General features: G+C 42.5%; 1 protein-coding gene across 1 annotated transcript in view; it reads right to left on the reverse strand.

The window, feature by feature from the left end:
* Nucleotides 1-25,678, reverse strand: part of ALDH7A1 (aldehyde dehydrogenase 7 family member A1) — a 45,090-nt gene that overhangs the window by 6,898 nt on the left and 12,514 nt on the right. The window contains exons 4-13 of the mRNA XM_036279405.1: nt 22,685-22,765; nt 21,751-21,874; nt 18,695-18,827; nt 16,705-16,749; nt 12,306-12,383; nt 10,014-10,111; nt 5,974-6,015; nt 3,832-3,926; nt 1,477-1,561; nt 24-130 (exon numbers count right to left, since the gene is read on the reverse strand). Of these exons, the coding sequence (XP_036135298.1) occupies nt 24-130; nt 1,477-1,561; nt 3,832-3,926; nt 5,974-6,015; nt 10,014-10,111; nt 12,306-12,383; nt 16,705-16,749; nt 18,695-18,827; nt 21,751-21,874; nt 22,685-22,765 (888 nt within the window). The remainder of the gene's footprint in view (nt 1-23; nt 131-1,476; nt 1,562-3,831; nt 3,927-5,973; nt 6,016-10,013; nt 10,112-12,305; nt 12,384-16,704; nt 16,750-18,694; nt 18,828-21,750; nt 21,875-22,684; nt 22,766-25,678) is intronic.

The following is a 25,678-nucleotide window of genomic DNA, read 5'->3' on the forward strand; positions in this document are numbered from 1 at the left end:
ACGGAGCTCCGGGCTCTCCTTACCTTGCCGCCATAGACCACGGTGCCTCCTTCTTTCTTCGCTGCCTCCACCGCTCCGAGAAACATGCTCACTGCCTGTTTGGTGTGCAGTGGCCCGTACAGAACATTAGCTGGCGAGAAAAAGAAATGTTCTTCAGTTTACCCTAAATGGCATTGTTTTATTATTTTAACAGCTTTCCCAAGGAACAGACCAATCCCTTTGTATAGCCTCTCAGTTTAGAACAGCGTTTTCAACCTTTCTCTGTAAAGGCCAGACAGGAAATATTTAATGTTTTGCATGACATCCGCAGTCTCCACGTGTGAAAGCAGCCACAAAAGACACATACGCGAGTGGGTGGGGCCGTGCCCTGAGAAGCTTTCTTTACAGAAACAAGTGTCAGGCCAGCTCTGTTTGTCAACCCCTGGTTCAGATCAGTTCATCAGAGAGCATCTGTTTATTCACTGCAGCGGGACCGCTCTCCAAGAACTTCACGGGCTCAGGAGCTCACACGCAACTCCGGGGGGTTGACGCCGCCCTACGTGTGGCTGCGGGAGAGCGGAGCACGAGAGGTGGCCCTGGGCAGCAGGAAGAAGACTTAGCCAGGCCTCAGGGAGGAGGGGGCCCGGTAGCAGAAGGCCAGCTGTGGGAAGAGCTGGGCGAAGAGCATTTCCTGCAGGGAGAGCAGCAGGATGGAGCCTGGACCCCTGCCGCTGAAAGGAGGTTGGAGAAGCCGGAGCTCTGGGGGCACAGGGTACAGAGGGCAGGTGGCAGAGGTCAGATCACACAGACTGTGAGCCTGCTAAAGAGGGAGAAGGGCTCGGCCGGTGTAGCTCAGTGGACTGAGTGCCATCCCATGGACTGAGAAGTCCTGGTTCGATTCTCGGTCGGGGCACATGCCGGGGTTGCGAGTTTGATCCCCAGCAGAGGGCGTGCAGGAGGCAGCCAACTGATGCTTCTCACACTGATGCTTCTCTCTCCCTTCCTCTCTCTGAAAAATCAATAAAAACATATTAAAAAAAAAAAAGGGAGTAGGAAAAAAATATCTAGGTTTTAGTCAAAGAGCAAAGAAAAGTTACTGGAATATTTAAAGTAGGAGAGTGAATTATCTAATCTAATCTAATCACATTTAAAAAAATCACTCTGGTCACTGTGAAGGCAGAAGTAAAAGCAATAAAGTAAGTCTAGTGACTCTTGCCGCCTCCCATGAGAGAGGGGGTGGCTTAGATGAGGGTAGTAGCAGTGAAGAGAAAAGTTCATCAAACTCATCCCATTGGAACACCATCCCCCAGGCCACCCCACCCCACATCAAACACTCAGAATCCTAACGTAGGAGCAGACGCATCAGGCTAAATGCCCCACAACCTGCTGTATATGCTCTTAGTCCTCTCAGGAAGGGGCGGGGGTGGGGGGGGCATCAGTAACACTTGTAACACTAGCTGTCCAAAGGAACACCTCTGAAACCAACCAGATACTCACAGTCCCATGGGTTCCCGACCCGGATCTGTGCATAGGCCTTTTTAAGCCTATTTACAACTTCATCATGGACGCTTTCATGCAAAAACTAAGTAATAAAAGAAATATGCAAGGGAATCGTCAAATAACTGTACAAATTTGTTAACAATGCACAACTTTTCTTAATATCGCTGATTTATAGTTCCTAATAAATTTTGAAAATCTGTGATCTCTAAAAGCATATGCAAATAGAAGTATGTTTATTTTTGTAATTATATAATTTCTAATTTTAATGTTAACTACATGAAGATACTAATTTCCTCTAGGTGGCTGTTAGAATGAAATCATAAGACAAATCTTTGTCAAGTCTCTAAGGACCTATCTGACGAAGCTTTACAAATCAGTTAGACCTGTTTCTGTTCTAGAGCATCAGACATCTTAAGAAGCAGAAAACCTCCAGTAGCCCTGCCTGCACTCTGCCTGTGAGTCACGGTGAATACACACCACAGCCATCTGCCAGCCAACCTCTGCCGTGTAGCCACATGCTCTGAAGCTCAGGCCGAGAACGCCAAGGAGGCCCCACAGGTGAGGACATGCCCTGGACTCACTCTGGGTAGGATGTGAGCTCCATGCTATGATCCCAGCGGTGCAGGTGAACTTGTCAAGCCACCATCCCCTGTGGTCTCCATGTGGCAAATGCACTGACATTAGAGAACTAGTTTTGGAGAGGTCTATAGTACTGCGATGGATTTTTCTACATATCACTTAACTGTTTCCATGCAAATCGATTTGGGCGATAACTAATAATATCCTCTGATTTTTAACACTAAACATAAAGCATGGATATGGATATTTGCTCTAAGACACAAAGAAAAAGTAAAAATTGGCTGAATAGATAAATCTTCTTTAATGTCATTTCCTACTTTGCTATGTAATTAACATTATAATCTTTTTAAAGAACCCATTTTCTTACTGGTATCCATGAAATAAATGTTTAAGGTGAATAAATTTAATAAATTATAAGTACTTTATGAATATTGTATGTTGGCTTTGTTTTTGTTTTTTGAGAACTTCAACTGAGTAATGTAAAAACAAAGGAAAGATATTCTTTTGTTGTAAAATACAGGAAAAAATAAATATAAAGTGTTATGGGGAAAGTAAAGACTTAATCTTCATAAATCTTTCATATTTTTATTCATTTAGACTGTCAACCTCATGAAGTATTTGTTCATACTCACTGTGGGTGAAAGTAAAAACCCAAAGCCAATTCCTTTGTAATTCAACTATAAACTGTTTTGTTGTTTTTATTCCAGAAGGAGACTCAACAGTATTCATTTAAAAATGGTCGATATAGTAGTTCAGCCGGTGTGGCTCAGTGGTTGAGCATCGACCCATGCACCAAGAGGTCACCGGTTCGTGACCTGGTCAGGGCACATGCCCAGATTGTGGATCCGATCCCCAGTGGGGAGCATGCAGGAGGTGGCTGGTTGATGTTCTCTCTCATCAGTATTTCTCTCTCTCCTTCTCCCTTCCTCTCTCTCTAAAATCAATAAAAAAATAAATAAAACATTCTAAAAAAAAGGATCCAGAGATAGTAAAAAGATTAGTTTAAATAGGTAAATAAAAAAAATTTTTTTTTAAATTAAAAAAGAATAAAGAAATAAATTAAAATGGTAGATGTAGCCAAATGTTGTGCCTAAGCAAACTTGTCTGGCCATAGTACACACAGGTTTTGACCATGAGAGTCATGAAAACCAAGATTGTATCTGACATAAAACTGAAAACCAGCCCAAATCTAAGTACAGAGATTAACATCCCAAACTCTATCCGTGCTGAAGCTAGACCACATCTCCTTATATGCACTCTATATTGATGTCTTATTTATGTATTTATAAACAGAGAAAACAGAGTCATTTGCTTTTCAATAAACCACATCACATCAAGTCCAATCTGAGACTTTATTCATAGGCCAAAAATTAAAATCTTTAATGTTCTTATAAATAAGAGCCAAGGCTGTCTATATCTCAGCTAACAGTTTTAGAATTTTTCAAATATTTAGCTTTTTTGTTGTAAGTCTCTAAGTGACACTGAACTTTGTCCATATTGTTCTGGGCGTGGGACTGAAAACAGTCTCATCTCCCAGTCCACGTCCAGCTAATTAGAGTGAGGCCACTGTTAACTTGGGGTGGAGGGTAAGAGTCCTTGGCTGACTGGCAACATCTGCCATGAGCTGAGAAGACAGAATAAGGCCACGTATTAGCTAACCCCATCTAGGAAGTACATGTTTCTAACAGTGCTTCTACACCTAACAGCACAATTCGTTAAAAAGTGGTATTTGAAGAGCAGGACAAACTCCCGTGTCCACACAGACACACTCACCAGGCGCCTCGCAGTGGTACACCTCTGGCCGGCTGTCCCCACGGCGGCAAAGAGAGCTGATGGAACGACTAAGCTGAGGTCCGCATCCTCAAACGCTTAGAGAAGCACACACACGCGTCAGTGTCGTGAGCAGGCAGACAAGGTACTTGCTAACTGGTATAAAGTGATCCTTGATTACTTGCACTAAAAGATCAGAACGATCCCCGGGAAATAAGTGGGTTCACATGGCAGAGGCCACTTTTCTTCCAGAGAAGATTATATGAGAATAGTGTGATGAGCCCTATGGTCTTTTTTAAAATATTTTATTTATTTATTTATTTATTTATTTATTATTCTGCTGTTTTGAAAATTTATTTTTGTTACAGATGTTTTTCCTCTCGAGCCCTGTGGTCTTTACCAACCAAGTACAGATGTGCACGGAGGCTCTCACCCTCTGACCGCTTCATCTTTCATTTCTCCAAGTTTCTGATACTAAGCCTGCTCTGTAGCCCCTGTGGTCTCTTCTCTGAGACCACCATCCTTTCTGTCACTTTACTAGCCTCCAATCTCAACCCCACAGCCCACTGTGAGGCCAGCTCCCCTGGGCCCACGGAGCGAGCGACGGGAAGGTCCTGGTTAGCACCGCCACCCGACGGCTCTGTGACGTCTACACCCTCACCTGCACGGTCCGCGCCCTCGAATACCTCTTCTTGCTCCTCTACGGAAGCATTTCCAAATCTCTGAAACCTCTCAAGCCCTTGACTCCTTCACCAGATTACCTTACCCCACTTAGTAAAAAAAATTCAAAGTGATCACACACAGAAGGCCCTTTCCTGCTTCCCTGGCTGCTCTGGAGATCAATGCAAAGTCATTCGCGTTCCTCTACTTCTGTCCCTTCCCCTCTGTCGCCCTCAGAAGGAAAGACGAGCATAGTCTTTAGAGTTAGCCCTTCCACGTATATTACTTGTGACTCCTTCCTTCTCATCCCTTAGAGAAACTTACAGACACGACTCCCTCTTCCACCCTCAGCTGTCCCTTTCCAGACCCACAGACCACTGTGTCCTGTCTCAGACGAGCTTGATGGTGGAGGGGGCGGTTTGTGCGGCCAAACCGACCAGGGTTCCTGTCCATTTCCACCACTTTTTAGTTGTGTTACTTTACCTTTGTAAGCCTCAACTTCCTCATCCACAAAATGGAATAACAATGTCTGAGGTACTAATGGGTGACAGGAAGGAGTTAAGGAAAGAGCGTTGCTCTGGGGTCTGGTTCTGTCACCTGCTGGCCTGTCACTATGGCACATGATCACTTGAAGTCTCCGAGTGTAACCTTCAGATGAGCTTGATGGGGGTATCTGCCTTGTGGGGTTACGGTGGGGATTAAATGAAACAGCTGAGCCGAGTACCCAGCACATATCCAGTGCTCACTAAGTGCTCACTATATTTTACATGAACTCTGTCTTTAACTCCATTAGAAGTTCATCTCGAACAAACCCTTCACCATTGACTTTTTAAACTTCTGGTGTATACCACAAATATACAGGCATTTAAACATGATGATGATGATGGCAAAATACAAATTAGCAAGTTTTGCTTTTTATCACAAAATCCATGCTCTTATTGTCTTAACCTATTGATATTCATTATATGATCCAGTTACACTGGTAGACTATTTCCTTCTGTGCCAAATAACTGAGAAACAGAATTAAGCGATGCCGAAGTCTAGAGGTCAGTGATTAAAATGCTTTAAGGAAGCATTTCTTCTCAGTTATAAAAGCACTAAATATTCCACAAAAGACGAACTTAGGTCTTTTTAAAATCTAATGTAATCAACAATTCACCTAAGAGTTACTTCTTCTGCAGACATGCGTGGCCAGTTTTCAGAAAAGAGAAGGAAAAAGAACAAACAATGTAGCACTGGGAACTCTCATACACAGGTTCTAAGGCCAGGTTACATTTTCCAAACATGAACACCCTCCATTCCTCGTTATTTCTGCCTGCAGACCACTGTGTCCTGTCTCATAAGTAAAATCCACACACATGTGAAGTAGGCCTTAGGCACGTCCGGCACAGAACAGACAAGTTCCTACACAAGTTCTATATATTCAGGACAGCTACTGAAGATATTCTAAATGGAAAACAAAACAAAAACAAAGGGCATTCTTACCAATAATGGCATTATTTCCTCCAAGTTCTAACAAACTTCTCCCTTTAAAAACATATAAACACACATTAATGTCTATTTTAGTATTTAATGAACACAGATGGCCTCGAATCATAACTCATCCCAATTAGATTTTAATTTATTTTCTAATGTGAAACAGAGCAGGAGCATTGAATCAATGTCAAATTTCCTGGTTTTAATAACTGTACTGTGATTGTGACAGAACGTACTTGCTCTTAGGCAGTACACCGAAATATCTAATGGTAAAGGAACACAAGGTCTTCATCTTTCTGCAAGTGGTTCAAAAATAACATGCAACCACAATATACGTGAGTGTGTGTGTGTGACTGAGAGAGAGAAAATGATAAAGCAAATGGGGCAAAATGTAAGCGATTGGTGAATCTGGTTAAGGGTACACAGAAATTACTTGTGTCTCTTATAACTTTTTCTCTAAGTCTGACGTTATGTCCAAAAAAAAAACTCCCAGTTATGTAAATGGTACAGCCACTATGGAAAACTATCGGGCAATTTCCCAAGAAATTAAACACAGAATTGCCATATGATTGACCTAGCAATTCAGCTTCTGGGTACACAGCCAAAGCAATGAAAGCAGGGACTCGAACAGAGGTCTGTGCACCCATGTTCACGGCAGCATTTTCACGGAAGCTACACGGTAGAGGCAACCAAGTGTCCACTGAAGTGTGGATCAAAATGTATTTCATAGTATGTATATATAAAATGAAATAGCCTGGCCAGAGTGGCTCAGTGGTTGAGCATCAACCCATGCACCAAAAAGGATCCCAGTTCAATTCCCAGTCAGGGCACACGCCCCGGTGGTCTCGATTCCCAGCAGGGGGCACACAAGAGCCGGCGATTGATGTTGATGTCTCTCTCCCATCAGTGTTTCTCTCTCTCCCCCTTACTCTCGCTCTAAAATCAATTAAAAATGCTTAAAATTTTTAAAAAATAAAATGCTATTTAACCTTAAAAAGAATTGAAATTCTGACACATGCCACAACATGGATGAACCTTGAAGACATGATGTTAAGTAACATGAACCAGTCACAAAAGGACAAATATTGTGTGATTCCAGTCATACGAGCTTCCTAGAACAGTCAAATCCATAGAGACCGAAAGCAGAATAGTAATCGCCAAGGGGCTAGTAAAAGGCAGAAATGGAGAGTTTTAATGGGGACAGAGTTTCAGTTGGGAAGACAAAAAAAAATTCTGGAGTTGGATGGTGGTGATGGTTGCACAACAGTGTGATGTACTTAATGCCAGAGAACTGCACATCTAAAAATGGTTAAAATGGTTAATTTTTATATATTTTATCATGATAAAAAAACATTTTAAAGTTATGTGCTCGTTATAGAAAATTATTTTTCAAAAACAGTAAAATGTATCAAGCAAAAAGCTATGGCCCATAGGTCACCATGAACTCTATCCTTATACTTAGGTATAATGCCTTCCAATGTGTTTCCTATGCATGTATATTTAGTTGAGATCATACTAGCTAATTATCTTTGCTTTATTTTCTGATTAATCTTATACCTTCTCCTGAAGTTATTAGCAGCTGTTAAAATACACACACACACACACACATATATATATATATATATACACACATGTATATATATCACTGCATACTATCCATCATGCTAATGTACCAAATTTTGTCTACTGAGGTCAGGGCCAAGGGTATGAATGTTAGGGGCAACTATATATAGTATCAAGTTATAGTCCAGGTAATCACACAGCAGGGTATGAAGGCCATTCTGACCTTACACTCCCCAGCATAAAGATCTAAAAAGTATTTGCTTCAATTTTAGAGCTGTGTTTACCACATCTTTTGAACATACGTTTATTTTTCCATACATGTAAAATCAGCTTCTATGCAAACCACGTTTATTTGTGATATTGGAAGCATGTGTGACAGCAGGAGAGGAGATTCTCCCTTCCATGCTCTGAAACAGTCACACACGCAGCAATTGGATGTCAACCGTAAGGGGGAGGGCTGTTACTGCCAAGTCACTGAGCACTACGTCAGCTCTAGTGTCTGCTGCAGCAGTTGATTTAGAACATTTCTTTTTCTCTACTGGCTACAGCAGAGCACTACACTAGATAGCAAGAAAGGTGGAGGAAACAGGAGATTCTACACCTCACATCAGCAACTCCTGTCTGGCTTCACGTTCTGTGCAGAGAAGAGAAGGGACCTACACTGCCTACATCCTTCCAGTTCTCTATCTGCTCCCTAACCACAGTGCTAGAGCCAACCCCTTCCAAGAAAAGCACCTGTAACTTAAGATGACAGGCAGATACATTTATTATAATCCTATTAATAGTGCTACTGAAGAGAGAACAGCAAACTACTGCTTTGAATAAAAAGGGACGGGAGAAGAATAGGAAGTTTGCTAGTGGGAAGAGTGGAATTAATGACCTTGAGCACTTCTGCACATGCTTGATGCCCAGTTGCATATCTTCTTAGAAGTAGTATCTATTCAACCCCTGTGCCCATTTTTAATTGGGTTGTCTTTTACATTGTTGACTTGCTAAGAGTTCTTCATAATTTCTACATATAAATCCCTTATCGTAAGATTTGCAAATGTTTTCTTCCATCCTATAGTTGTCCTTTGAAACAAAAAACGTTTTCATTTTGATGAGCTCTAACTTATCATTTTTTTCTTTTGTTGCTTGTGCTTTAGGTGTCACAGCTAAGAAACCACCGCCTAGTCCAAGGTCACAAAAACGTATTCCCATGTTTTCTTCTAAGAGTTTTATAGTTCTAGCTTTTACATTTAGGTCTTTGATACATTTTGAGTTCGTTTCTGCATACTGGGTGAGGTAGGGGTCCAACTTCACACATATTTATGTGGATGTCTAGTTGTCCTAGCACCATTAATTGAAAAGACCATTCTTTTCCCATTGGAATATCTTGGCACCCTTGTCAAAATCAACTGGCCATAAAGGTAAGGGCTTATTTCTGAACTCTCAATCCTACCCCACTGATCTTTCTGTGTCCTTATGGCAGTACCACGTAGTCCTGATCACTGTAGTTTTGTAGTAAGTTTTGAAATCAGGAAGTACGAGTCCTGCAACTTCAGTTTTCTTTCCCTATTCAGGGTTCTTTGCATTTCCATACGATTTTAGAAAGTTAATTTCTACGGAAGCCAGCTGACATTCTGAAAGGGATTGCATTCTACCTGAAGGTCATTTGGGTAGCATTGATCTTGGGCAGTCACAATATTAAGTTTTCCAAAAAGTGAAAATGGAATGACTTTACTTTTATTTAGGTCTTTAATTTCTTTCAACGATGCTTTATAGCACTCTGTGTGAAAGACTTACACATCTTTTGTTGAACTTACTCCTAAGTATTTTATTCTTTTTGATGCTACACTATTAAATGGAGTTATTTTGTGGGTTTCATTTTTAGGTTGTTCATTGTTAATGTATAGACATGTAATTGATTTTTGTTTATGGATCTTATATCCTTGCTGACCTTGTTTATTAGCTCTAATAGTTTTTTATAAACTTGCTTTTTAAAAGCAATGCCCAAAATGCAAAAGGGCTGGCAAATTACCTAGTCAAGCCTTACCTTGCTAGTCTAAATTCACAATAAACATAAATGACAGTCAATATTATCCTTAAAAACCTCCTTAATCAAAGCTATGTTTATGTAAATGAAGGAACAGATTTAAATCTCCTCGTCCACATTCGCTGCGGTTCTGTATTCAGTGATCCTGTTTAAATTGTCTTCTTTTTTTAATTTGCCAAATAGATGTGACAGAATTTGATAAATATATTTAATATGACTTTATTATAGTCATTTAGAGAGAAAATGACATCCTTTTCCAAATTATGCTACTTAAATTTGTGACTGCCCTAATATTAACCCATTAATGTCTGTACCCTTTTCTTTTACTTGGACATTCAAATAAACATGGTTGGTCTCTCTATGGAAAGGACCAAGAATAAAAAAAAACTTTTAGATTTCACATCCGTACCTCTGAGGGAATTAAAATCCTCATTAGAAAGCCAGTACTTACCAAACCTCTCCTGTACCATAAGGGCCACCTGTTTCCCCACCTGAGTGCTCCCAGTGAAGGACAGCAGGTTCACTCGCTCATCTTTGGCCATTGCAGTGCTGCAGGGGAACAGAAAAGTCACTCAGAGAAACCCAGCAAGGGCGCCACCTAATGGTACTGGCCAGAAAATCCTGACATGGGCTCTTGGAAAGGTACAAGAGAGCCAGGGAAGGTCTTCATGAAAATGAACTAGGTTTTCACAAGTAGAACCATACAACTAAATAGGCTAACCTATTCTGTGAGCTCTCTATAAACAGAAATCACCCTGAAGACATTGTTAAGGAAGAAAGTCCTTCCTGTACTGAGTAGGTGACTGGACAATGTGACCTTAGCATCTCCTTGATGAGCATCCCACTTACTTTGCAGACTCTTAAACTACTAATTCCTTTAAGAATTAAAAATCTGGCCCGGCTGGTTGAGCATCGACCTATGCACCAAGAGGTCGCCGGTTCAATTCCCAGTCAGGGCACATGCCCAAGTTATGGGCCAAATCCCCAGTGGGGGACATGCAAGAGATGGCCAATCGATGTTCTCTTTCATTGATATTTCTCTCTCTCTCTCCCTAAAAGTCAATAAAGAAAAAAAAAAAAGAACTGAAAATCTAGACTGTAGGGAAACGTCCTAAGTATCTCTCATGAAGATGATTTATAAAGGCTTTGCTAGAATTCCCAGTTGCTTCTAAGCAATGTACACCAGACACTATTGATTTGAACCTTTCTGCTCAGTTTGGTGCTTCAAAGGGCTCAGTGTGAGCCAAGCAGGCAGCCACAGCATCAGTCTAATATAGAGCATGAACAGCTTGGTGAATTTACCCATGTAGGCCTCCCCAGGTTCAGCCCAGCAAACACAAGCACTGATACCCAAGACACTGTTCTGTAATGCAGACCTACACACTAATGCAATATCTTCAGCTACTCTAATGCCAAAGCCAAGGAATGGATGCCCAGAGGGCAAGAACAGAGTTGATCAGAGGATAGAATACTCATGTTTTAAATGACATTTAGATAATACACTATGCATATTTTTCACTTACTAAAAAAAAAAAAAAGGAGTAACCTATTGTTCATTTTTTAGATTGCCCAGTAAGTAGAATAGCAGGGTAAAAGTGATAGAGGGAGACTAACATTTTAACCACACCGTAAGGGTTATAAGACCCCTATGAAACCTCTCCTAATCAAAGGCTAAGCTGATAATAACACCTTTCATCACGGTTCTGAGCAATTATAGAGTCATTTCCAGCTTAAAGAGGCTGTGACATTACACTAAGTGAAAGAAGCCAGAAATGAAGGCCACATGCTGCATGATTCAATTTTATGAAATGTCCCAAATAGACAAATTCATGGAAACAGAAGTAGTTTAGTGATTGCTAGGGGAAGGTGGAATGGAAAGTGACTGCTAATAGTCACAAAGTTTCTTTTGAAACCCTCCCCCCCAAATGTTTTGGAATAAGATAATGGTGATGGTTGTACAACACTGTAAATATTCTAAAAACCACTGAATTGTACATTTTTACAGAAAGAATTATATGTGAATTATATGGCAATTTTTAACAAACGATACATTTAAATAAAGAAGCTGTACTTGCAGGGTTCCCCGTTTTGGTCAGCTGAAGAACCCAGACAACAGGCTAGGTTCTCGGGGCCAAGGAGAGTTGAGACACCAGACTACAATTCCACAGCTCTGCATTTTAAGTAAGCACCTTTATAAATCAAGTGTCAACAAGTAATGGACTGCCCACCATGACAGCAGTTTGTTATTTTAGACTATAAACATCTTTCAGTAGTAGCTCTGGGCAATTAAAAAGACAGTTTCTCGCCCTGGCTGGTTTGGCTCAGCGGCTAGAGCATCCATCCGCCTGCGGTCCAGAGAGACCCGGGTTCAGCTCCCGCTAAGGGTGCATACCTCGGTTGCAGTTTGTCCCCGGCCCTGGTTGGATCATGCAGGGGGCAGCCATTCGATGTGTCCCTTTCACATCTATGTTTCTCTCTCTCTCTTCCTCTCTCTCCCTCCCACTCTATCTGAACAAAAAATGGAAAAACGTCCTCGGGTGAGGATCAAAATAATAATAATAAAAAGACAGTTTCTCACTCATCCTCCAACAGAGGCAGAGCCCAGTGGGGTTAATAATAATAATGATTCAAAAACACCACTGTCACTTCAGCTGCACTGGGTTCAGTTATTCTGGGAAAGATGATTCTAGTCAACCAAACTGGGATCTTCCAACAGAAAGATGTTCTCCATCTATCGACCTACCCGATGTCTGCTCCACCACAAGTCAAGGAACAAATTGCACCAGGCAGCTTGTTGTCCTCCAGAACCTTGGCGATTATCCTAGAAAGGAAAAACAATTACTACTCAGGGAGCGATATAATTTCCTAGGGTTTTTGAGAAACTAGGAATAAATTCCAACCACCTAACTTTCCTGTTTTAACTCTCTCCCTCCCCTCAAACATCCAGGCCTGGATTTCTCTTCACATAACAGAAATGAGGTTTTCAAACACTTAAAAGCAGAACTCTTTTTCACCTAAGAGAATCTTAAAAAGATTTTTTTTAAAAAAACATGCAAAATAAATAAAAGACATAAAGCATTGGTCAGGTAGTTCCAGGGATCATTATTTTCAAGTATTTTCTGCCAAACTATGAGGACATATCTGATTCAAGATGGTTGACTGATCACACGACATTTTAAAATTTTTGGTCTCTCACTACCTAGCACTAAAATGATGGTAAAGAAATTTTAAGAAGAAATAATAAGGAATAAAACCTAGAAAGATGAAGAAATGAAAGGGTATCCCCATCAGTAAATGAGAGGTTTCAACACCTCCCTGCAAAGTGGAGCCAGCCAGAGAAGTAATTCAGGATGAAAAGATAAAGGGGTCCCCCAAACTTAGAGCAGGTGGTGAGGAGATACAGCATAGGGAGCTGGATCCGCCTGCAAAACCCTAACGTTTAGGCTGCGCGTCCCCGGGCTCCCCATCACACCTGTCGTGGTCGGGAGGTGCGAGCGCCTCCTGGTGAGCACTGTGGGCAAGCGCGGCTTTTCCTTAATTCATCTCCCACAACTTAACACTGTTAGAGCGAAAATGGTCTAAGTATAGGTTGATGTTGATTTACCCTTATTTTGAGTTATAAAAATGGCTCCAGTGATTCTCTTTTCTCTGAAACAGGGTTCTTCATTTTGAGCTTCCTGAGGGGCATGGGCCTTGATAGAGCAAAAGTTCTTCTCATCAATCATCCCAACTTGCTGGCTACTTTCTAATTGGTTTAATTTAAATTTAATACAAGATTCAAATCCTAAATCCACTTCCATAACAAACATACAAATGTAAGTAAATACTCCATTGCGCCCCCCCCCCCCCCCGTGCAAATGTCCTTTATAGACAAGAACCATGATTTTACTCACATGGGTGATATAAAACAGAAAGCAACAAAACAAACTTACAGACACAGACAACAGAGGGTGGGTACCAGAGGGGAAGGAGGTATGGGGAGGATGAAGACAGTAAAGAGGGTCAAATGTACAGTAATGTAAGGGAGGCTAGACTTTAGGTGGTGAACACACAATGCAATATACAGATAACATATTATAGAATTGTACACTTGAAACTTATATAATTATTAACCAATGTCACCTCAATAAACTTAAAATGTCCTTTACAATCATTTCCTTTTTTCCATCCAACCAAGGATCACACACTACAACTGTCATGTCTGAAACCAGGTGTCTGGTTGTATAATTCTTTCCAGAGTCTTAGGGTGTATGTATATCCTGTCTGCACAGCAAACTGGTTGCCCTTGAAGGGTAAGGATTTTGCTCTGTGCCCATGGGTAAAGGTTAACGAAATCCTTTAACCTAATGAATGAGAATCTAATCTTAGGTTAACTTTAGTTTTGTTCCCAGGTTACCTGATAAATGTCAACAACACTACCCACACAGACATGGCTTATGGTAAAAATGACCCGACTGGACAACTGCATCTGTACTAGAAGAACTACCTGAGAACGATAAATCGGAACCTCATACTTTTTGACCTTCCCTGCGTGCAGTGACTCTTGGGAATAAGTCAGGGCAACCCCCACTGCTGTGCACTGTAGATCTCATCTCTTTACCGCTGTGGAAACTGCTACAAAGACACCACTGAAGAAAAACCTAATGCTATTCTATTGGCGAACTAGTATTTCCTTCTCAACAGAGAGGTACGGTATGTGGCCTATGTTCATCGGGGGAGCCTGAACTCCTGTTGGATATGACAGCACCCTTGCTTAATTATGGCAAAATTTAGCATCATTTTACTCATTGTCGTCCATTACAAAAATAAGATATTCTCAGTTACCTAAAATATCAGCCATGCTCCTATGTGAACATTTCAAACCCTTCAAAATGTTTAAAGCCAATAATAAATATAAAACAGCTCAAAGCAACAATAACTTAGAACATTTGAAGCTAATATAAAAACTGACAGTATTTTAAACCAGTTGTTAAATTGGCAAGCCAGTTCTAAGTTTTTAATTAAAAAAAACTGCCTGAGGAATCTCATCATTTTCATGTGTTTAGTATATCAGAGTTCTATGTAGTATTTCATTTGAACACCCCTACTTTGAAGGCTATATTTTCCTCAATAGCACACTTGCTGTTCAATAAATACTATTCTCTTTTTCAGCTCACTTTTCAATTCCTAAGCCAGTATTCCTACATGATCTTCTAATATTAAGGACCTTCTTACATATGGACTCCACCATGAGTACTCTACAACTCTTTAGAGAATATAAAGCATGAAAATGATACCATTGTAATAATTAACCTAGTTATTAATCATAGAAGGAGCAATGGGAAGACCAATAGGCACGTCATTCACCAGGAAGCTAAAGTTTTGCACTGCCCAGGGAGTCAGTGGTCCATTCCCACAGATCCATGGGGCAAGAGGCTAGACAGGGAGGAACAGACGCATGCCCAGTAAAGTTGCAGTGAGAAACTGGGGTGACATCTACTGGGAGAACACTTGCCTGTCAGTCACACCTGGGAACAGGTAATTGGCCAGGATGGGTGTGGCCGCTGCAAGTTAGCAAAGATTTGAGATATTTAATCCCCTAAGGGTCTAAACAAAGGAGTTGGCTCTGGTTTGACTCCAGCTTGCGGAGCTCTCTCCTGCTTCCCGGCATTCTCCCGTGTGGCCCACGGCCATGTGGACCCCACACCCAATGGACTAATGGACTGTAACTAGCCTGACGCTGAACTGGACCTGGCTGCAACATGGAACCGAAACTCTGGACATGGCTTTGCTTTAGCTTTACTGAAATCCCAGCAACACATCTCCTATGACTGGAACAGGACTTGGGAAACACAGGGATATAATTCCATGCAAATAAAATCACTCATCCTCCCATGTGAATCTCAGAACAAAATTTTTTTTCAAATTTTTCAATTTACCCAACAACAAAATCAATCAAGTATGAAAGATGCATCATCCCCCTACATGGGAAGGCACTCTCTTGTATACGATCTCTAAATTCCAGAATGATAAATTAGTAACACTGATTTTATGATGTAATCAGAGTTGTCAAAGTTTTTAAACATGAGTAAATAAAACAATTTTTTAATCAAAAGATAAAATACATTTTAGATAGCGTGAGAAGAATTCATGGAATAAGAGAGTAACCATTTCTTTCTGCTTTACTAACAGTCTATTAAACAAAAGCAATAAAAGAATTAGCTGGGTAGTAATCAAAACCATTAACAGGATGAATAGTTAAAAAAATATAGCCCCTTGCCCAGCTGGTGTGGCTCAGTGGACTGAGTGTCATCCCATGGACTTGAGGTTCCCGGGCAGGGCACATGCCCAGGTTGCAGACTTGATCCCCAGTAGGGGGTGGGCGGGAGGCAGCTAATCAATGTTTCTCTCTCACATCGATGTTTCTATCTCTCTCTCTCTAAAAGTCAATAAAAACATATTTTTTAAAAATAGCCCCTAAATTGCAAAAAAGTTGCCCCTCCAATGGATTTGCCTTTATTTTGCAAGTGACAATAATGTTTATAAGGGATAAATTTTGTCCTGGCCAGTCTGGCTTAGCGGTTGGAGCATTGGCCTGCGGACCAGAGAGTCCCGGGTTTGGTTCCCACTAGGGGCACATACCAAAAAAAAAAAGTTAAATTTTCAACACTTAAATCAATATCTGGTGTGTTTCTAAACAGTTAAATGATGTGGCTATGAAAGAGCTCTATAAACTATAAAACAATATAAAACGTTACTACAATCAAAAGAGAAAGAGGTTATCCAAATCCCACACTTAAATATAACACTTTTACATTGCATTAAAAATTCAGTGCCATGGCCGGCCAGTGTGCTCAGTTGGTTGGGCATCATCCCCTGCACCAGGAGGTTACCAGTTCAATTCCTGGTCAGGGCACATGCCCAGGTTGAGGGCTTGATCCCCAGTAGGGGGTGTGCAGGAGGCAGCCAATCTGTCTTTCTCATTAATGTTTCTATCTCTCTCCCTCTCCCTTCCTCTCTGAAACCAATAAAACATATCTAAAAAGAAAATAGAAGCAAGCCCCAAAGGGCACTATTTATTAAAAGAAAAAAGAAATTCAGTGCCTATCAATCGCCCTTTTGAGATTATTCCGTATCCAGGAAAAAATGCCATACATACTCACTTTGTGACAGCGACGCTAATGAGGGAAGTCGTCGGAGCTCCTTTCCTTGAGAGGGTTAAAAAAAAACAAGTTAATTTGAAAATCATAAATACCTTTATCATCAAGCAGAAGCAAAAGTCCTCTTAGACAACAGAGCCCAGTAACTGAAATAGGAATCTGTCCTTCAGCATGGAGTCTCTGGGACTCGGCAGACTACAAAACTTTCATAAATATAAAAACGGCACAAAGCCATTTTAAATCTGCTTGCAGCACTGATCAAAGGAACTGTTACATTAATCTCTGCCAGTCGTGGCAAATGAGTGAAACGGAAATCAACATGATTTTTGTTGGAAGGTTCAGAGAGCTGCACGAAAGCATGGGTCCCTTCAGCAACCTGGTGCCAAGTCATTCATCCTCCCAACTCTGCCTTGCTTTTGTAGACAGGCTTTGAGTGCATTCGACTGACTACATTCAGATCAGCATACAACTAGAGGAAAGATGCAAAACCACAAGGAAGAAAAGAGAAATCAAGACTGAGTTCAATCACATGTTCAATTATTTAATCAATAATGTCTATGGAATAAGATCCCAATAAAAACTCTGTGGGTTAATTCTAATGAATTATTGAAGCCAAGGGTTCATGGGAACGTCATATTTGTAGATGGCTGGTCAGAACTGCAGATGTTCTGGGGACCTGGGGATACTTGCAGCTTACATCTAAAGTAGAGCCAGGTGCCCGGCTGGTGTGGCTCAGTGGTTGCGTTGACCCATGCACCAAGAGGTCGCCAGTTCAATTCCCAGTCAGGGCACATGCCCAGGTTGTGGGCCAAATCCCCAGTGGGGGTTATGCAGGAGGCGCCCAATCGATGTTCTCTCTCATCGATGTTTCTATCTCTCTCTCCCTCTCCCTTCCTCGCTCTAAAAATTAATGAAGAAAAAAATTAAAGAAAGAAAAAACATGAGAAGCTTGCCCTGGCTGGTTTGGCTCGGCGGTTAGAGCATCAGCCTGCACACCAAAGGGTCACAGGTTCGATTCCTGGTCAAGGGCACATACCTGGGTTGCAGGTTTGATCCCTGGCCCAGTTGTGGTCGTGCAGAAGGCGACCAATCAATGTGTCTCTCTCACATCGATGTTTCTTTCTCTCTTTTTCCCTCCCTCCCTCTTTCTAAAAAAGCAAAGGAAAAATATCCTCGGGTGATGATTACCTCCCCCCCCCACCACCAAAAAAAACATGAGGAGCTTGACAGTGAATTGAGGAAGTCCATGTCAGAATTTGAGTACAGTACACTCGCTTGGGGTGGAACAACTGGAAGGACAGGGCTGTGTCAAAAAAATAACCAAGTCAAAAAGTAAACTTTACCCATGGTAAAATATGTAATAATTCAAAGACGGAGTTTCACAACTAGCAGATATAACTTAAGATGTTCATAGAAAGAGTAGAGGCCTGGCCAGTGTGGCTCCATTGGTTGGGTGTCATCCCAGGCACCAAAAGGTGCCGGTTCGCCCTGGCCGGTTTGGCTCAGCGGTTAGAGCGTCGGCCTGCAGTCCAGAGAGACCCGGGTTCGGTTCCCGCTAAGGGCACGTACTCGGTTGCAGTTTGTCCCCGGCCCTGGTTGGTCGTGCGGGTGGCAGCCACTCGATGTGTCCCTTTCACATCGATGTTTCTCTCTCTCTCTGTTCTTCTCCCTCCCTCCCACTCTACCTGAACAAAAAATGGAAAAATGTCCTCAGGTGAGGATAAAAAAAAAAAAAAAAAAAAAAAGGTGCCGGTTCAATTCCAGGTCAGGACACAAGCCTGGGTTGCAGGCTCAATCCCTGGTAGAGGGCGTGCAGGAGGCAGCCGACTGACGTTTCCCTCTCTCTCTAAAAATCAATTAAAAATCTTTTTTTAAAAAAGAAAAGAAAGAATAAGTAGTAAAACACATTTCGATGCATTTAAAATTCTTTTCGTATCCCTAACAATGACCACTTTCACCTCCTGACTACGATAAGAAAGGGGGCGGGGCTCACCACAGGCAGACGTTCCCGCAGATCATGGCGATGGCGTTGTTCCAGCCGTACACTGCCACCGGGAAGTTGAACGCAGTGATGATCCCAACCAGGCCTACCGGATTCCACTGCTCAACGAGCGCGTGGCCAGGTCCTGAGGACAGGGGAAGGGGAGGAGCGTGCCTAAGCATGTTCGTTTAATGCATGTCTAGTCAATAAGAGCAAAGTCTACAATAAAACCTCTCATTTGCAGAACCAAGGTGCACAGGACCGAGTGGCAATTCCGGCTGCCTCCTAGTGGATCACTTTACATAGCCGTGGGATATTGGTACATTAATCAGCATACTACAAAACCTAATAACCATAATGAGAGACACTGCCTGACCCTCATGGGAACTGATTGTTTTCATCAAGGGCCACGAGAGCCGTGAATAACCAAAGCTAGGCGTGAATAACCAAAGCTAGGCGTGAATAACCAAAGCTAGGCGTGACGGCTCACAGACCCTGGTGAAACCTGGCCAACTGGCAAGGTGGTCGGTGCTCCCCAGCCATCCTCTTCCTGGCCACGCTCCCACTGCCAGCTAGAAATAGGGGAGTCTCCAGTTGCTGCACCCCTTTGCCAGATGCCCCTTAATCCAAGCATCCTGAGCCCCCTTCGGATGACGTGCTGCCACCACATCTTCCGGGCAGGGCTCCTGCTGCCCTTCCCTCCTCCCTCCTCCTCCTCCCCGAGGAGACCAGTGCAGCTCTGCTAACATCACTTCCTTGTTTCAGACCCTCGGGGGTGTGGATCACTGCTGCTGCCGCCCTGCAGCACAATCCAAACTCCCTATCCGGAGGTCTCTCCCACTTCCTTCCCTCCCCTCATACTTTGCCCTCAGCTGTGCTAAAGCAACAGTTCCCCAAACAAGACAGTCTCCCATCCTAAGCTTTCCCTTTTCTCCCTCCCTGTTTAAGACACCGCCTGCCCCAGCACTCCACCCCTCTCTTCCTTGAGGCCTCAACTTGAATTGCTTTCCCTGGGAGGACTGGGATCCCCTTCCCAGCCTAGCTTAGGGGCTCACTGTCCTACCTGCCACCCCAACACAGTACTTACCATGTCCTGTGATAATTATCCACTTACTTATCTCCCACTTGCTTCTCACTCTTAAATGTAAGGAATCTATAGGCTTATAAATTCCTTGAGGACAAGGACTCTGCCTTATTGATCAAGTATCACCTATTAGATCACCTAGTACCTGGGAAACACTCAATAAGCATTAATCATGTTAATAAGCTTGAAGTTACCCCCAAAGCCTCTGCATAGATGAATAATCTACTCTAAACAATATTTTTTTCACCTGGCCGGTGTGGCTCAGTGGTTGAGCGTCGACCCATGTACCAAGAGGTCGCTGGTTCAATTCCCAGTCAGGGCACATGCCCAAGTTGTGGGCCCGATCCCCAGTGAGGGGCATGCAGGAGGCAGCCAATTGATGTTCTCTCTCATCCATGTCTCTATCTATCTCTCCCTCTCCCTTCCTCTCTCTCTTAAAAATTATAAAGAAAAAAAAATTAAAAGAAAACAAACAAACAAAAAAAAACTGCAAACGTTACAAATCAAATAAGCCCTTGTGGTCATCACTGAAACCTCCCAGAGCACAGGGTTGGTCCTCGCAGCATGGTGTAACAGCAGGAGACTGAAAACAGCCATCGCTTGCGAGCTGGTTAAATAAATCATGCATAGTATCTTTACAGCAAATAGACAACCATAAAAAAAGATGAAGGAAGCACGTTAATGAAAGAATATGAAACAATTTCCAAGACCCATTAAGTAGGAAAAGGTATAGAACAGAATGTATAGTTTGCTAATGTCTGTGCTTCCAAAAGCCACATATTTGCCTGTAAGTGAACAAAAGCTCTAGAAAGATATACAAGAAACCAGAAACATTGACTACTTCCATGGGAATACTTTTCATCCATTACTCTTTTATCCCTTTTTAATTTTGTGATATGAGTATATCATCTCTTTAAAAAAAACCATTAAAATAATTAAAAGTAAGTAAATACAACCTTCCCATAAAAGTGTGAGGTTGGAGGAAGGCAATATCCATAACAGGGCTTTCTATTACCTGATAACAGACTGCCAAAATTAGCTCAACCTTGGCCTTATTACATTTAGGTCGTTCTTAATGTTTCCTATTGATACCACAATGAACATTTTTGCACAGAAACTTTTGTCACATTTCAGACTATTACTTAGATTATTGAAACTGATATTAAATGTAAGCCTCTTTGGGTTATTTCCAAATTGTTGTCCAGTTGGATTGGCAATTCATGTTACCACAAGTCCCTATAAAAGAATGTCTATTTCACTCACGAACTTGCCAACACTGAGTTTTATCTTTTTTTTTTTATCCTCATTCGAGGACATTTTTCCATTTTTTTGCTCAGATAGAGTGGGAGGAAAAGAGAGAGAGAGAAACATCGACATGAAAGGTACACATCGAGTGGCTGCCACCCGCACGACCAACCAGGGCCGGGGACAAACTGCAACCAAGGTACGTGCCCTTAGCGGGAACCAAACCCAGGTCTCCCTGGACCGCAGGCCGACGCTCTAACCGCTGAGCCAAATCAGCGAGGGCTGAGTTTTATTTTTAAAAGTAAAAATATTTGCCCGGCTGGTGTGGCTCAGTGCTTGAGCACTGACCCATGCACCAAGAGGTCACTTGTTTGATTCTTAGTCAGGACACATGCCCAGGTTGTGGGACCGATCCCCATTGAGGGGCATGCAGGAGACGACCAATGGATGTTCTCTCTCATCGATGTTTCTATCTCTCTCTCCCTTCCTCTCTCTCTAAAATCAATAAAGAAAAAAATTAAAATAAATAAAAAATAAAAGTAAAAAAATTTTTCAAATGTCTTAATCTGATGTTTTCATCAGTTTCAATTGACATTTCTGAGGAGAAAGATTAAAGATATTTTCATTCCTTTATATGTAGCTCACAAGTCCTCGTCTGTAAACTGTTCGCAGTCGGCATTTTTCAGAGCTCCCTGTATCAGAGTGCAGCACTCTTAGCCTAGGTGACTTCGTTGCTTACTCTCAGACGGCAGGATGGGTCCCCCGATCATCCGTGATAAGCCAACAGCATAATCACAAATATCCACGTATTCTTGAACTTCTCCCACACCTTCTACTAAGATTTTCCCCATCTCCAAAGACACCTAAAAATACAAAAAGCCAAGCTACATTTTCTCCAACAGAACTCATATTTTACACATTAAAATGACAAAGGGTGGGGGGGACGCAAAACATAGTTTGTGTCTCTTTTGTGAAGGTAATAACGTCAGAAAAATCTGTTCTTATTTTTCTGAAGAATTTTAAAATGCAGTAACAGTCGTCACCTTCTCCTGTCCATCTTGTTCATCTTTCCTCTAGAGAAAAGACTTTTGAAATGTATAAATTGCTTTTCCTAAAAATCACAGTCTTGCCTGGCCAGTGTGGCTCAGTTGGTTGGGCGTAGTCCCATGCACCGAAAGGTTACCAGTTTAATTCCCAGTCAGGACACATACCTGGGTTTCAGGCTCTGTCCCCAGTAGGAGGCATGCAGGAGACAACCAATCGATGTCTTACTCTCACACTGATGTTTCTCTCTCTCTTTCCCCCTCCCCTTTCCTCTGTCTCTAAATAGCAATAAAAGAAAAAAAAATATTTAAAAGAAAATCATAATCTTGGCCTGGCTGGGTGGCTCAGTTGGTGGGAGCATCGCCCCATACACCAAAAGGTTTCAGGTTTAAATCCCAGTCAGGGCACACACCTAGATTGTGGGTTCGATCCCCAGTTGAGGCATGTACAAGATGCAACCAATGTTTCTCACATTGATGTTTCTTTCTCTCTATCTCTAAAATCAATACAAACATATCCTTGGGTAAGGATAAAAAAATAAAAACAAAAATCACAGTCTTATATACAGAAATGTGTGATGGTCTTACTCCTTTTTAAAGGATTATATTTTTATTACATAAATACTTTACCAAGCTTCCTAATACTTGAATCTTCTCCCGCAAGGCATCACCAATTTGTCTCACAACTTCTCCTCGCTTTGGAGCCGGAACCTAAGGAAGGAATGGAATTTTAGTGTCTGATTCGAAGTATAAATTCTAAGGTTTGGCGGGTGGGCTCAGTTGAGTGTCTTGCCATGCATGGATAGGTCACCGGTTCAGTTCCAGGTCAGGGCATGTACCTGGTTTTTGAGCTCAATGCCCTGTAGGGGGCATGCAGGAGGCAACCAGTCAATGTTTTTCTTTCACTGATGTTTCTCTCTGTGTAAAATCAATGAAAACAGATTTTTAAAAAAAGAAAGTAGCCCTGGCCAGTTTGGCTCAGTGGTAGAGCATCGGCCCGCAGACCAGAGTCCTGGGTTCGGTTCCTGCTAAGGGCACGCGCATCAGTTGCACTTTTCCCCGGCCCCGGTTGGGGTCGTGTGGGTGGCAAGCAGTCAATGTGTCTCTCACATCGATGTTTCTCTCACTTTCTTCCTCCCTCTCTCACTCCTGCTCTATCTGAAGATAAATGCAAAAATGTCCTCGGGTGAGGATGAATTAAAAAAAAAGAAAGTAGAAGAAAATTATGGGCGACGGAATAGAGCACTTGAAAGGCCAAAAGGCAAGAAAAAATGTGGTAGTTTTGGGAAAGTGTAGGGAGTTCAAAGAGGCAGGAGAGGACTGCAGGGGTCACACAGCAAAGGGCCATTTTAAGACCAAAAACAGTGAGGCAATTACCAGAGGGTTTTAAATGGTGTGTGTGTGAAGGGGAGGTTGGGGGGTGGGAGTGGATCACAGCGCATTTTAAAATATCACTCTAGTTGTACTATAGAAAATGAACCAGCCCTGGCCGGTTTGGCTCAGCGGTTAGAGTGTCGGCCTGCGGTCCTGAGAGACCCGGGTTCGGTTCCCGCTAAGGGCGCGTACCTCGGTTGCAGTTTGTCCCCGGCCCTGGTCGGTTGTGCGGGTGGCAGCCACTCGATGTGTCCCTTCACATCGATGTTTCTCTCTCTCTCTCTCTGTTCCTCTCTCTCCCTCCCACTCTACCTGAACAAAAAATGGAAAAATGTCCTCGGGTGAGGATAAAAAAAAAAAAAAAGAAAGAAAATGAACCAGAGGAAAATAAGAATTGGGCAAGGAGACCATTAGGCCAAACCAGACATGGTGGCTGTCTAGACGGACTACAAAAATGGCAACAGTGCCCCGCCAGCGTGGCTCAGTGGACTGTCATCCCATGGACCAGGAGGTTACCAGTTCAATGTCTGGTCAGGGCACATGCCTGGGTTTCAGCCTCCATTCTCAGTGGGGGGCATGCAGGAGGCAGACAATCGATGTTCTCTCTCATTGATGTTTCTAGCTCTCTCTCCCTTTCCCTTCCTCTCTCTCTCTCGAAAATCAATAAAGAAAAAAAAATATTTTTTAAATAAATAAAAGCAAAACATTATTAAAAAATGGCAACAGAGAGAAATATAATTTAAGATGTTCAAGACGTGATCATTGAAAACTGGTCATCAGCCCTGGCTGCTTTGGCTCAACGGTTAGATCGCTGGCCTGCCAACCGAGGGGTCTCAGGTTCGACTCCTGGTCAGGGCACATGCCGGATTGTCCGCTGGATCCCTGGTAGGGGGCATGCAAGAGGGAGCTGATCTATATTTCTCTCTCTTTCTCTCTCTCTCTCTCTCTCTCTTTCCCTCCCTTCCACTCTAGGTAAAAAATCAAAAGAAAAATATCCTCAGGTAAGGATTAACTAAAAAAAAAAAGAAAACTGGTCATTGATTCTCAAGCCTGACTATACATTAGAATCACTAGCGATGTAACTTTTATTTTTAAATTTTTTTTATTTTTATTTTTTTAGAGAGAAAAGGAGGGAAAGAGAGAGAAACATCAATGTGAGAGCAAAACATAGATTGGCTGCCTCCTGCACACCCTCTGCCAGGGAGCCAGCTGGCAACCCAGGCACGTGCCCTGACTGGGAATCAAACTGGCAACTTTTCAGTGCACAGGATGACACCCCACCCACGTAACTTGTGAACTAGATTACAGTTTAGACCGCTCAATCTTGCATCCTTTTCCACCCCGATTTCCAGATGATCTGCACGAACGGCAAGAGTAGAGAGCGACAGGATTAGGTTTGGGGAAAGGGAATCGCCGGGGGAGAAGGAAACAAGGAAGAAAGTCACATCTTCCATGCGAGCTTGATCAGTCTGCGCATAATAGGGCATCAATAATCTCAGAACCTCCTGAGGTGGCCAACAAGGGTCCTTGTCCCTGCACACTTCACTCATGAAGTCACACTTAGAATTAGCATCAACGACGGCCACGTGGAGGGGACTGTGAGCCGTTGGGGAATTAATACAATGACACCCATGTTAGAGAGCTACCAGGTATCTGGTATTCCTTTATTCAGTTAAAGATGGCCCAGGGACAGTTCCTATCCTCAAGGGAGGAAAGAGACTCTGGCTCTTCCTGCCCAGAGATGGAGAAAAAGAATGAGGATGCGGAGGGCAGAGAGGTGGCCTTCGGAGCTGGAACTGTTTCATGAAAGAAGGCAGCGCTCAGTATTCCCAACTAGGTTCTCTGTGGTTCCTTCCAGTTAAGAGGAAGAAATCAGTTTTTATAAACTAGTCTTCTGTATTTTTATACTTTGTTCCTTTTCCCTTCAAGAAAAATGCTCCCTTTGAAAAAGTCCTGGCTCAACTAAAAGGAACTAAATGAAACCCTGCTTTGTCCTCGCACAGGCGAGGCCAGCCAAAAGGATCGTGGTTGGCGAGGGGCTCCACACAAGTGAGGACCAAGAGGGAAGGGGCATAGACCAGGAGGGAACCGAGCTCTGGTCTGTTCCTCTTTAGACCCCACCATCCTCCAAGTCACCGCCCCCATTGGCAGAAGCCCCAGGGGCATTTAGGAAAGTCTCTTCTTTAAACTTTGAACTCAATCGCTTCACTCAAATTCTAACAAGTGGATCCCCAACTGACTCTCCCACCA

This window comes from Molossus molossus, unplaced genomic scaffold, assembly GCF_014108415.1.
Source record: "Molossus molossus isolate mMolMol1 unplaced genomic scaffold, mMolMol1.p scaffold_m16_p_3, whole genome shotgun sequence".
Classification (NCBI taxonomy): domain Eukaryota; kingdom Metazoa; phylum Chordata; class Mammalia; order Chiroptera; family Molossidae; genus Molossus; species Molossus molossus.